We start from the raw sequence: 12,879 nt of genomic DNA on the forward strand, positions 1-12,879 counted from the left end.
CTATGTCTACATGTAAAGAGATCAAAATGTTCCAATACTTTTATAGTTGAGGGTCAGTTGATGAATAAATTTCAAACATGAAAGAACATTTGTATGGTTCACCTGAATATTGAAAAGATCCAATGGGAACCCTCAAATATGAGTGAAGGATGGAATCGCTTCAAGAAGGACATCAACTTACTTATTACCGGCCCCTTCAACTTAGTGAGCTTCAATCAACTGCCAACCGTGGGTCGAAGAAGGTTAACCACACAATGACACTCAGGCTTCGAGAGAACAGCCTAGCTCCTGTAAACTGTTGGGTTCCGTATTCAACTCCCAATCACCGAAGTCCTTGACCTCCTTACTATACAATGACACAGCCAGGAATGAAGCTGGAAGTTCTCAGCTACTGATTATATTAATCAACCATGTGCATGACCCATTTGCATTTCAGGAGGTTTGGATCCATTTACAAAATTTTATGATTATTTCCTCAGATCGATGTCACTTAAACTAGTCAGCGTAATGTTTGAGCTTCAATTCAGAAGTTTTGTATTAAAAAAGGCTCAACGAGTGTCTAGATCATGCCGGCTGTAAACAAATCACAGAAACCTTTCAACAGGATGCATGACATAAAGCTGCCTACAAAGGCTCATTGCTCTCATAGGGCAGCACATTTGAAAACCAGGTGGATTTAGTTAACATGTTCAGCTTGTGATTTTCATGACCATTCGAAATTCGTGCACCATATAGATAGACCATCTTTGAATGTCTACTCTTAGCTCTGCATTCATCTTTGATACCTTAATCGTTGGGTTTATAACATAACTTTTGACTTTTACATGTAAGGAACTGATGTCAAAGTCATTCTCTTCCTAAAAGACCTCCAGTCCAAAGGCAATTACACATTGAGGGGGTCACATAGTCAAGGTCATTCACTAAAGACCTCGACTCCTAAACCAATGATGCATTTGAGGGGATTCAATTATGTGATCAACATCCACCTGAACCTAAGCCTTTGCAAAACACAGATCATATTGCAAGAAGCTTCAAGATTTGCTCTATTCATCCACAACTAGTTGTTTATCAAGCTGAGAAACTTCTTGAAAAAAGGCTTTGAAGTGCTGATAGGCATAACTGACATCATCTACACCACATATCTCCCGAATACTATGCATAGAGAGTTGCGGAGCTCCAACATCGACAGTGCGTATACCAACACCACTCGCCAGAATAGGACCAATTGTAGAGCCACATGCCATGTCATTACGGACAACAAAATCCTGAAACAAACATCAAAGATAATCAGAAAGATAGGTTGTTCCTTCAACATCAAAGAAGCCACAGCAAAAAGCATTGCCGAGACATTCCCAAGTAACATTATAAGAGCTCTTTCATAAACTCATGAAAGAGCATGAGAGCTAAAGGAATGGCCTCAAACGGCAAACTAGCCTTTCTTGTTTACTTAAGACTGATGAAGAATAAAGCATGAAAAAGAAACATGAAATTACTTAACATCAAGAATAATAATGGAGAGGATTAAGTTAGAATGCAAAAGTTGCATACATCAGGAAGGACAGACATCTTCTAGTTATCGTGATGCACTAACACTACCACTGGCCTACAGCAATCAGACTGGTATAGAAGGTTTGCCACTTCTATTGGCTTGGTTTCACAATATATTGTTTTGTACATCCTGCCCATCAAGCCTTGCTAACAAGCATGCAGTTCAAGACACGCACACAACACATGCTCGCTAAACAGACCAATGAAGAAACCAAATCAACCGCAACTGCTACGAGTTTATCACTAGAGCTAGCTAGTACTTGGACAGAAAGACCAAAATATTAAGCGGTGACACGAAAAGGAAACAAAACTAGTGGTAGCTTGTTTTATATTTTTCGTTGACAGACTGGCAACCATGTTGGATCACTAATTTATGAAGATGCACAAAATGGCAATCATGTTCCAAAGCATTAAAATTTACATATGGTATGAAGAGGCTCACAAGAAACTGCCAGATTCAAAAACTTTTACTGAGAATAACCTGAGGCAGAGAGCATGTTTCTCAGTCTTAGGTAGCTAAATTATACTCCTTTATTCCACTAAATAAATGAATCACTTGGGCCTTAGACCTTAAGAGACTCTGAAAAAAAGAGCATTTTCATTCATCTTCCTCAGGTGAGTCCAACAGAATCGCATGCCCATTTGCAGAATAAACCTTAGACATGCTCAAGAAATTACTGAAGGGAGAAAAAGAGAGGGTTTGATTCCATACAGTATGATGTTCAAACTCAAATAGCCCTCCCCTTCAAAGGAAAAGATTAAGCATTCACATACCTGAACAGGAATATTGTGCTTTTTCCCAATCTGCCGAAACATAAAAGCAGTAACTGCATTTGTGGCATATCGCTGGTTGGCGTTATGCTTAATAACAAGACCTTTATGCATTTTTGGCTGATGGTTTTCCTCATGCTTATCCTGTACAAATATTTTAAGAGATCTGTAATGAATACTTCGTAGAACAAAACGTAACCACATGCACAGTGGAGCCCTTGTATTAGGAGTACAGAATAATGATATAAGGATGGACTGTTGAATAAAAACTATGTAAACTGCCCTTTTTGATTGAAAGACTCACCATGTAGTTGGGGTGTAAACAATGAGCCATGTCAGCAGACACAAGAAAGCTCTCTTGAACAGCTTTGTTAACTAATGTCTGCAATAAAGATTAGAAGATTGAATGATCGAATCTACAGACATATGTTCAGACTGAGAATAGGTGAATTAAGACTTCTCAATGGTTTACTATAAAATTTGCATTTAGAGAGTGAATATTATTCAGCACCTTTCTGGGATTTGTAAGTTAAGGCAGGATTTTCAACCACATATCTGATGTTACATACTGGATAGATTACTAAAAGCGTGGTTTAGTTCAAGATCTTCATTGACGTGTCTCATACAAAGAGTGAAATTATTACATCCAAGATGGATATCAGCAGCATTGGTAACAGCGTTGGGTCATGAGTGACTTAGTGCGAACGTACCATGGGCTAACCAACATCAAGCACCTATCATGTCCCAGCAAACAAACTTGAACTTCATGAAATCCTTAAGCGCTTGTCAAGAGCAGTTTGAGTTCTACAAATAGAACTCCATGCCCATTTGTGCACATTCATTTTGTGATCACTACTCTTGGACTCTAGGCCCAAGGGCCATCATGTATGCACATTTGGACGGTGTGGATTGGTGGTATGGGACACCAGCCCTTTTAAAAGGAGTGTAGCCTGATACGCTGCTGGCCCCAATCTCGAAGTAGAGCCTAATTGGCACTATGGCTTGAAAGTAAGTTTGATATCCACTCCCTTATGGCTTTTGTGTCATAGATATGGCTTATGTTGTGTCTTGCGTGCAAGTTGGATGCTAGGGGAACGTTTCATTGGCATCAAAGCATCAACCTACTCTGGTGCAAAACCACCATTTGCTCATAGGTCTATGACCCTCCATGCCTCACAGGCTCATTTTTGTATCAAATAGGGCAGTATGAGAGGCTGCTAGCGAAAGGGATGAACATGGAAGGAATGTGCTGCAGGTGCTAGGTATTGAGGAGAAGTTGTTCATGTCCAATACTCATGCTCGGGATGGTGTAAAGGGTTCAGTTTCTTGGATGTGTGCCAACGAATGGGGTCCGCGGAGTTGCCACTCCATGGCCATGGCAAACCATCATCAGACATCAAGGGACCTACACAAAAACATAATCATTGAAATTTTAATTATTTTAATTTGTTTTTCAGTCTTCTCTTCAAAGCTGGTAATGATGAGAGGAGAATTTGTCATGTTGAGGAGAGAGAAGAGTGACGACCGATGTCAATTTTGCGGGTGGGTGGATGGGGGGGAGTGGGGGGTGGGGGGTGGGGGGTGGGAGAGAGACGTGTTACTTTTGGTCAACAGGAGGAGCCCATGGCACCTACGATAGGTGGGTCAGGGAGCTGGTCGAGGCAAATGTACACCAAGCAATTGGAGCTTGCAGATAGGTTTAGGGCTATGAGCCACCATAGGCAAATGCACGGCTAGTTATGCAAGCAAGCAATGTGGATGTTAGCTTGTATTTTGTTAATCTCTCATCCTTGGTTGTGAGCTCCCTCAGAGTCAGACGAAGACATGGGAACTTTGACTATTTCAGCCCATTCTATTTGTGTGCGTTTCTTTTTCAGTGTGCTTAGGATGTGTTCACACTAGTTCCAGCCCTTCTCTGTTTCCTGTGCAGCCAGTTTAGTGGCTAGAGTGGGGCCGTGGGCTATTTATTATCTGCACCAGATGTTTTTCACGTTTATGACTACTAGTCAGCCAGTATTTGATAGGCAAACTGCTCCAAATTTGGGCCGGATCGCCAGTTTTGGACCCAGTTGGCTATTCATAGTCCCCCCTCCCAATCATGGCCAATTATTCTCTCTTTTGCAAGTTCAACACACTCCTTCAGCCCTCCTCCATCTCTGGTGCTACCATTCTCATCAACTTGATCCGGTGCCCTCACTGACACCTTGGGTTGCATGCAGGGACTGATCAGCCCAACATTGTACTTAGCATTCCATTCACATTCAATGAAGATTATCACTTCATTCTCATCTATTCTTGCTGTCCATCTCTTCTCTTTTCTCTCCGTGTTCGTGTTCCTCTTCCCTTGTGCACTCTCACATGGTGTCATCGCCTAAGTGAGGATGTAGAGACTTAAGCGAGAGGAGACCACAATATTGCTGAAATTGCAGATTTCAGCCTGCTGTTTACTACAAAATAAAGCAGATTTTCTGTACTGTTCCAGTGATTTTTCAACAAAGGCGGGACATCTAGCACTATCTTCTTGAAGTGTACCTGACTATACCTTCCGCTCCGGCTCTTCAACAGCAAAATACAGCAGATTTCGTATGTTTGCAGGTCTATTACAGTGATGGAATACAACCAGTTCAATGCGTTTGATGACTCGGACAAGGGGTCTATCTTTTTAGAAGACAAGCACTCTCACCAATCCAAACGTCACAAAGAGCAACACAAAGAAAGAAGATCAGAGCAGCGTTCCGAAAGGGAACACCATGCTAACAAGTCTTGAAGATCCGAGCAGCTCACTCCTCCACTTGCTTCTTCGCATTTCTCACATAGGACCCGTCCTTCTAGCCCTCGCATTGCCTTGATGGTACCCTCTCCCTAGCAGGTGCACACTCCGACTCTGTCATCTTCCTCCATCTCCGGTGCTACTCATTATCAGCCTGATCTGGTGCCCTCATAGGCTCATTGACACTATGGGCTGCGGCAAGGACTAATCAGTCTCCTGCTTTCCCGTTTGTATCAGCATTCTTTCTCGTTCAGTGCAGATTTCATTCTTCTTTCCTTGCAGTCTCTCTCTATTCCTCTGTCTCTATGTTTCCGTTCCTTTCCGTTGCACACTCTCATAGTTCACTCTATGTGAACTATGCCCTTATGTCTCAGATTTTGCAAGACATGAGCCTACTACTATTGATGAGCCTCTTGCATAGGATACTTAGGGTCGTGCCATGTAGATGAAGCTCAGTGCTATCGAGCCTAATCAAACATGGGAGTTGGTTTTGCATCTAGGGAAGCAACAAATGATTGGTGTAGAGTGGGTATGAGACCAAATACCTAGCTGAGTCTTGGACAAGCGCAAAGCTAGGCTTGTTGCAAAGGGTCTTGCACAAAGGCCGGGCTTAGACTATTCAAAGACATTTGCACCTATAGCTCATACTATTCACGTTGTTTGACTCATGCACCTCATCATTGATGGCCAATTTACCATATGGACATAAAGTTTGCCTTCTTGAACATCTTGGAGAAACTAATTTATGTGATTAGCCTCTCGATTTCATGTGCACGGGAAGGAGGATCATGTCTATGGATTGGGCCCTGGGGAAGGCCCAATATGGCTTGAAGCAAGCTCCTATGGCTTTTGATACTAACAGATCGATCACTTCTTTCTACAGAATGGTTTCTATCGCTCCAATATAACCGCAATCTTTATTATAAGGCTGAGGGCGATAGGTGTGTATTGGTCATCTTGTATGTGGATGACTTGATTGTAACAAGGAGTAACTCATTGTAGGTGGATTGGACTCCACATATTTTGCCACATGAGTTCGACATGATAGACCTTGGGATCTTTCACTTCTTCCTTGGTCTTGAGATTTATCAATTGACACAAGGCATTTTTATTTCCCAGCACAAATATGTCTCCGAGCTTCCATCAAAGTTTGGTATGGTTGAGTGAAAGCCCATTTCATGCCCCATGAACCGTGAGTTCAAGTTGTTTCCTATTAGAAAACCCCTACTAGATACTACTCGCTATAAGTGCCTTATTAGCTCCTTGATCTAGCTTATTCATACTAGGCCGGATATATCTTTTGTGGTGGCTTTACTATCTTCCTTCATGAAGACACCTACTCAAGCTCAATGTAGAGTTGCATTGTGCACATTCCGTTATTTATAGGATACTCGATCCTACATGATCATGTATAGAGAGGGGCCCACTCTTGCTAGATGGAGTGACTCAGATTGGAAAGGAGACGTGGAGTCCATAGCAGCCAGAAACGTTAGAAACATTTAGAAACAAAATGTTAGAAACATGTTTTGTAAGTTTCTTTCAAGAGGGGGCAAAATAAGAAATGCGAGTTTTTTAATATAGGGATTTTTAATAGTTTTGACTAAGGAAAGAGGTTCTAAACCTCTATGGAACTCTCTCCTAAATGAAGAATGGCCAATTGAGCTTGATTCATTATTGACTTGTCATTTATGTCAAAGTTAGTCTTTGGACAAGCTATACTATGGTTTAGAACTCACACATTAAGATTTATATATATCATACAAAGAAAATTGAAATAAACATGTAAATAGCCTATCTAAAATATGGACTGAGTTAAGTTGCAACATCATGATTCTCATTTTGAAACAAACTGGCAAAATATCAAAATCAAGAATGAATCATAATATATCATAAATAACTCATAAATGAGACTAAAGTCGTATAATAATCAACTCTCAAGAAAAGAATAGATACTAGATTGACAAAGTTCAATAACCAAACAAAATCACCAAAAAATCAATCCCTTATCAAAAATCTTGAGCCCACAAGAGTCATTACACATCATCATCATCATGTTTAACATTGCCCAATTGTTTTGTCAAAAAACCCATATTTTGGGTTCCAAGTCACAAAAAAAAAACACATTTTTTACTCTCAGAAACCTTTCTTACTTTAAGAAATGTTTCATAAGTTTCAAACTAAAGGAAACACGTTTTTTAGCTGCTACGGTGGAGTCTAGACACTCCACCATAGGTTTTGCTGATCGCAAGCTATCCCATCGAGCAATAAGAAGCAGTCTACCATGGCCTTATCATCTACGGAGGTAGAATATCGGGCACTTTATTCTATCACTCAAGAGCAGTTGGATTCTGCCCGTTGTTGATTGAAATAGTTGTGGCTGGTTGGACAACCTACGGAAGAAGAGCAGCACTTGAAAAAACTCCATGAACTAAGATGTCCTCCATTTAGGGGTGTGGGCAGCAATGGAGAGTGTTGAGAGTAGAGCCACTAGATTGTGCCTCACCGCAAGCAATCACTAAATCAATCTGACAATCAAGGACCTCAACTGTGGTCGTTGTAAAGATCATCGGTTGCCCCAACTTGCAAAGCTGTTGAACAAATAACAAGTTCACTCCAAGCTCAAGAACATAATAGACATCGTCCAATGTAGCAAGATCCAAACCTTGATCAGTGGCAAAATTAACAACCGTAAGCCCGAATCTTGACCAAGAGTTATTCCCAACCTAAACACGCATGGCTTGTAGGGGCTCAAATAAGAAAAATGTCTTGGATGGGAGTCATGTGATGTGTGGCTCCATTATCACAATCCAAGCAAGAGAAGAAGTGCTAGGCTGTGAAGAGTGAGCCTCTACAATCACCTCGTTGGGAAATAACTCACAAATGTGGATGAGGCACGCATCCTTGGATGTCTCCAAAGAAACAAGGTGGGCCTCTACAAACTAGTCAAACAAGCCCTCTAGAGTTGAGAACAATATTGATTGTTATGGCTGATCGATGACAATGTGGATCTAACCACATCAATGTCCCTGATTTTGGTTGCCACCACCCTACCTCCACTACTCAGGGTTGCCCGACTAGGGGACAGGGGTCTAATTCTTGGGTTTTGGTTGTGCATCTCTTGCCTTTGATCGACACTCATCCTCACGGCCAACCTTTTAACAATGATGACAATACTTATACTTTTTAGGTAGATTTTATCACTGTAGTTTGAGATAAGACAGGGAGGTTCCTTGTGACTCACGATCAATCAAGTATGCCCATCGCTCAAATACTAGATCAAAGTGTTGTAAGTAGGAGTGAAACTCAGAGAGAGAACTTGCATCAACTTGACCATAGCGAAGGCATTTCTAACCTTCCATGAGCGAACAAACTCGTATGAACAAGTGTGTGATCAGGTTGAGGTTTCAACCCCAAGACAAGGTCCCGTAGGTTTGAGACTCAAGAATATGCCTCATCAAATTTAACCAAGTGGTGTAATTTGACTCATTGAAACAAGTCTTGTCAACTGGTACCACAATTTACCTCCATGGCTTTACCTAGTGGACCTACCCGTCATTCTATTGTGCCCCAGCCAACATTTGGATAGGGCTTCCATGTTCCAATGCCTCCACCATCGGCACCATATGGATACGCACATCCCATTTTTGCCTACTCAACTCTTCCTACTCCTTATCCCATCTCCACCTTCTTTCTAGCCACCTTATCCTTCCTACCCTTCTTGTCCAGTACCTCATGGTTCATCTTACTCATAATCTCATACTACCCTACAACTTCTAGCTCTCGTGCTTCTAGATTTGTTCATTACTACCATACTAGCACTGTCAGCTCAAGCATGCTCGGTTTGGGAGACTCAAGTGGTATTGTTGTGTTCGATGTCATCTTCCCTTCTATAGATTCTAAGAACATCTTTCAAATCAAGGTCTAGGTTTCTTCAAAGAATACCTAGCTCTGATACCATATAAAGAAATGCCCTAACACAAAACCTCAAATACAATTGATAACAGAATACAATTAGGGCTAGGGTAACTCAAAGACAATGAACACAAAGAAAAATGAAATGAATGCATCTGAATAGAACACGATGCTCAATGCCGCAAACACACTATGCAATGATGAATAGTGAAACCTAAAACTCTCGTGTCTCAAGAACCGAGGCAAAGATAATGAGATGGAGAGTGTGTCATACTCTAACAGATACCAAAACGCAGCAAGGCAGCCTCCAAAAGTGTTTGGCAACAACAAACATAGCTGAGTGGCGTTGGATCAATGTCAAATGGGTAAAGACAAAGTAGAAAACTGCAAATGCAAATGTTGATGACATTGCAGCAGTCCATGCAACAGCAGAAGATAAAAACGCAGTAGTGTACAGCTGCATCTACAGCAGCAAATCAGTCCAGGACTGAAAATGCAGCTGTGGCTGATGTGGGCAGATCAGGGCAACAGCATAGATGACTGTTTGGCAGCTCCACATGGCATGAAACAGGGTAAACGCAGATAGGACAGCAGTTGCCAAGGTGTGTGCACCAGACACCAGGCTGAGAGGACTCCAAAGGAGTGAGCTGAGCAGCAAGCACTAGATGATGGCTGATGTTGATGAACAACTCCGGTTGACATATCCTCCACGAACCGGGTGTGGACAGGAAGCTTCAGCACCTACAAACTGCAAAAACGAGATTGGGCTGCATTGAGAAAATCCTATCTGTTTATAGAAAGATTGGGGCCATTAGGGTTTGCATGTAGGACACAGAAACTCTCTAGGATCGCCTTTCTTTTGATAAAGTTCATTACTTAAGCATGTTTTGGGCTTGAAGCTTCATTATGGGTCCAAAGAAGACAGGGAACAGAAAGAGCTCAAAGGGTGAGGATCACCCCTTGACCCCTACCAATCCAATGAGCCCTTTAACCTCTTATGTGGCTGGTCCTGCAACAAAGGTGGCTTTGCTTCAAAATATAGTTATCACAGTTGCTGAAGTAGTTGGGGGATCAATCAATAAGGCAATGAGGCCATTGCTACTAACAATGAAAGCATCACAACAAAGTTGGGGGAGATCATAGAAACGCAAGCAAGCAACAAGGGATCATCTCCAAGTGGCATTGTGAGGGCAAGTAACCCATGGAAAAGACCCCTTCTCCTCTATTAGAGCAGTCAACTCCAGTCATAATGCACCAAAAAGCTACAAAGTAGCCATGTCATCGTTTGTGCCTCTTCTTGAAGGTGAGAAGGTAGAGGTATTGGGGGATGAGTTACATGCAGGGGAACAAAGTTCAGTCTATCATGGCTCTATTGGATGAATAGATGCATGCATGATTGAGGTACATCAGCCGAAAAGTGGAAGAAAAAGTTTCACCATCAAAGTCATAAGACAGAGTTTCAGCATCCAAACCATGGGAGAAGGCTTTCGGCAGTCCCAAAAGCAAAGAAGAAGGATTACCATGTCATGAACACTACAAATTTGTAAGAGCTAGAATTTTACACCCTCTATTTGGTCTGTTGCATTATTAAGAAAATAAGTAATCAACAATGAGTGCACAATATGATTGAAGTAAAACAAGTAATCTCATCAAACAGAACCCAATTGGCTTCCAGAATGTTGCTGAATAAATGAAGAAATCTAAATCTTTTTCACTTACTTGCCCTCTACTCTTCATTTTAAAGCATCTTTATAAGAACTACAACAGTGAAATCAAATGAATAAACTCAACAATCTCCAACAAGGTACCTGAGAGCCACTGCCTGCAAATGATAAGGTTATTCTGGTCAAAGTATCAAACATGGCAGGAGATCCAGCACCTTGCGCTGAGTTAGACCCTACTTCCTCATGATCAAACAAGGCAACCATTCTCACTCCCTCTTCATGCTGCAGGGAATCTTCATGTGCCGCATCAATTAGACCCTGACAATATATCGCGTTAATGTCAACAAGTAAAATCAACCACAAGAAAAACTCAATTGTGTGAATAAACATGTTGGGATCCTGGTCTGCACAATTAAATTATCCTCACAGCAATTTCACGTCAACAAAAACTAACAAGAACCCCTTCATAGCCTAAAAACTTGAGCACAAGGCCATTGAGAAAGCCCAGCATCCAAATGAAAACATAGAGCATGTGCTTGAAAAGACTAGTATGACAGGAGATGTGTAGCATCAAAATAACTGACAGGCCTCTGATACTGGGGAGAGAGAGAGAGATGCATGAGAGAGAGAGAGAGAGAGAGAGAAAGAGAGAGTTGTATTAAGTTTTGACATCTATGGCCTATGAGATCAAAATGGTGAATGCAACTAGCCCATGATATATCTCATCATGGGTAAACAAGACATGACAACAAAGAAAGTGGAGTCGTCTTGGTGTATGAGAACTCTTGGCTTTCTTACTATCCTAAAACCAGCATGGGTATAAAGAAGAGATCAAAGCATGCCTCTAATAATGCCTACCAGAGTGATTCTCCTCTGGAATGTCCTGCAGTGATGCAAGAATAGAGAATAAGCAAAATGTTATGGCTGTTGATAAGTCAGACTTACAAGTGCTCCTTCTATCTCTATCCTTAGCTATGTTCAAGAAGATCTTGATCTGTTTCTTTTCCATACATTTCATCCACTGATTATAAAACTGAACCCTACTATGAATCAAAACCCTAATCAATTGGGTAGTCAGACAAAATTTAATGTGATTTCTTGAACGTGTATGCACTGTACTGTGGCATATAATGTCTTATACAGAGAGATGAACAGAACAAAAGTGAACATCACAGAGACATGTCAAACTGTGTACTTTTAACCACAATCACAAGGAAGAGAGAGCCCTGCATTTGGCCATCATCCAATTGAAACAAAAGTTATTGATGTATTTCTTTGTGCCCTGTGAATCAAGCAGAGCCCCAACATAACAGTCAACAAAGGTGACCACATGGCGATTGCACTTTAACACAGAACGCGCTTTAACTTGCAAAACCAGACAAGTAGTCAAAAATAAATGGCATGTGCAAGAGTAAAACACTGTTATCTTGGAGTGCCCCTAGATACATTCGATTCAGAAAGTTTACTAAACATGATGTTAAAAGAAAGGGCATTGGAATATTGCCTTTAGCGAACAAAATGACATACACAAGTTATCAAGACGACCAGAGAAAATAAACTCTTTCAACGCCCCTCCAATAACGCTTGGTTGTGTGTCACAGATGTTCAGTTCAAAGTCTGAAATCTCTTCTGGATCACAATCTAATTCCTGAGCCAATAGCTGTACTCAAAAATATAAAAACCCATAATGTCATTCAAAAGTTCCTTGCTTTGCACTTCAATGTGAAAATCTCTATAATGACATGCACATACCTCTAAAAGCAGGGAGTGATGGATTTGATCTACTCCATCCCCACTTTTCTTATTTATCTTGTTTGTGGCATCCAGAATATTAGTTTCAGTCGTGGAACCATCTCTCTCCATTGAAGAGGAAACTTTCCCTCCCTTGTTTAGCTCATTCTAAGGCAGGCAATGTCAAGGTTTAAGGCTGGCATAACAAGAAAAATTTCAAAAAGTATGTGCTACATGCAGTGTCCTTCATAAATATGTTCCACAACAAAATCAGAATGGGACTTACCTTGATAGCCGTGGACAAGACAGGTAGAAGATGTGTTTGGGTGTTGCAACAAAATCCATCAGTATTGACATTTCTGAAATCAACGAGAACATGAAATCCTTCCCTCTCTTTTTACTCCCTCCTCCCTTTTAAGAACCCAAGACAAAAAAACTGGGTCTGTTATACTAATGCTCTACCAGCCTTGATGTATGAGGCCC

The 12,879-nt window shown here is 41.2% G+C and overlaps 1 protein-coding gene across 1 annotated transcript in view; it reads right to left on the reverse strand.

The window, feature by feature from the left end:
• Positions 1–533: 533 nt before the first annotated feature.
• Positions 534–12,879, reverse strand: part of LOC148040625 (Zn-dependent exopeptidases superfamily protein) — an 83,159-nt gene continuing 70,813 nt past the window's right edge. Inside the window, exons 5-11 of the mRNA XM_087701398.1 lie at positions 12,683–12,755; positions 12,418–12,564; positions 12,170–12,325; positions 10,810–10,983; positions 2,624–2,701; positions 2,323–2,463; positions 534–1,265 (exon numbers count right to left, since the gene is read on the reverse strand). Coding sequence (XP_087557524.1) covers positions 1,044–1,265; positions 2,323–2,463; positions 2,624–2,701; positions 10,810–10,983; positions 12,170–12,325; positions 12,418–12,564; positions 12,683–12,755 — 991 coding nt within the window. The 3' untranslated portion in view covers positions 534–1,043. The remainder of the gene's footprint in view (positions 1,266–2,322; positions 2,464–2,623; positions 2,702–10,809; positions 10,984–12,169; positions 12,326–12,417; positions 12,565–12,682; positions 12,756–12,879) is intronic.

Source organism: Lygodium microphyllum, chromosome 2, assembly GCF_053477565.2.
Source record: "Lygodium microphyllum isolate KBCC chromosome 2, Lygodium_microphyllum_v1.1.10, whole genome shotgun sequence".
Taxonomy (NCBI): domain Eukaryota; kingdom Viridiplantae; phylum Streptophyta; class Polypodiopsida; order Schizaeales; family Lygodiaceae; genus Lygodium; species Lygodium microphyllum.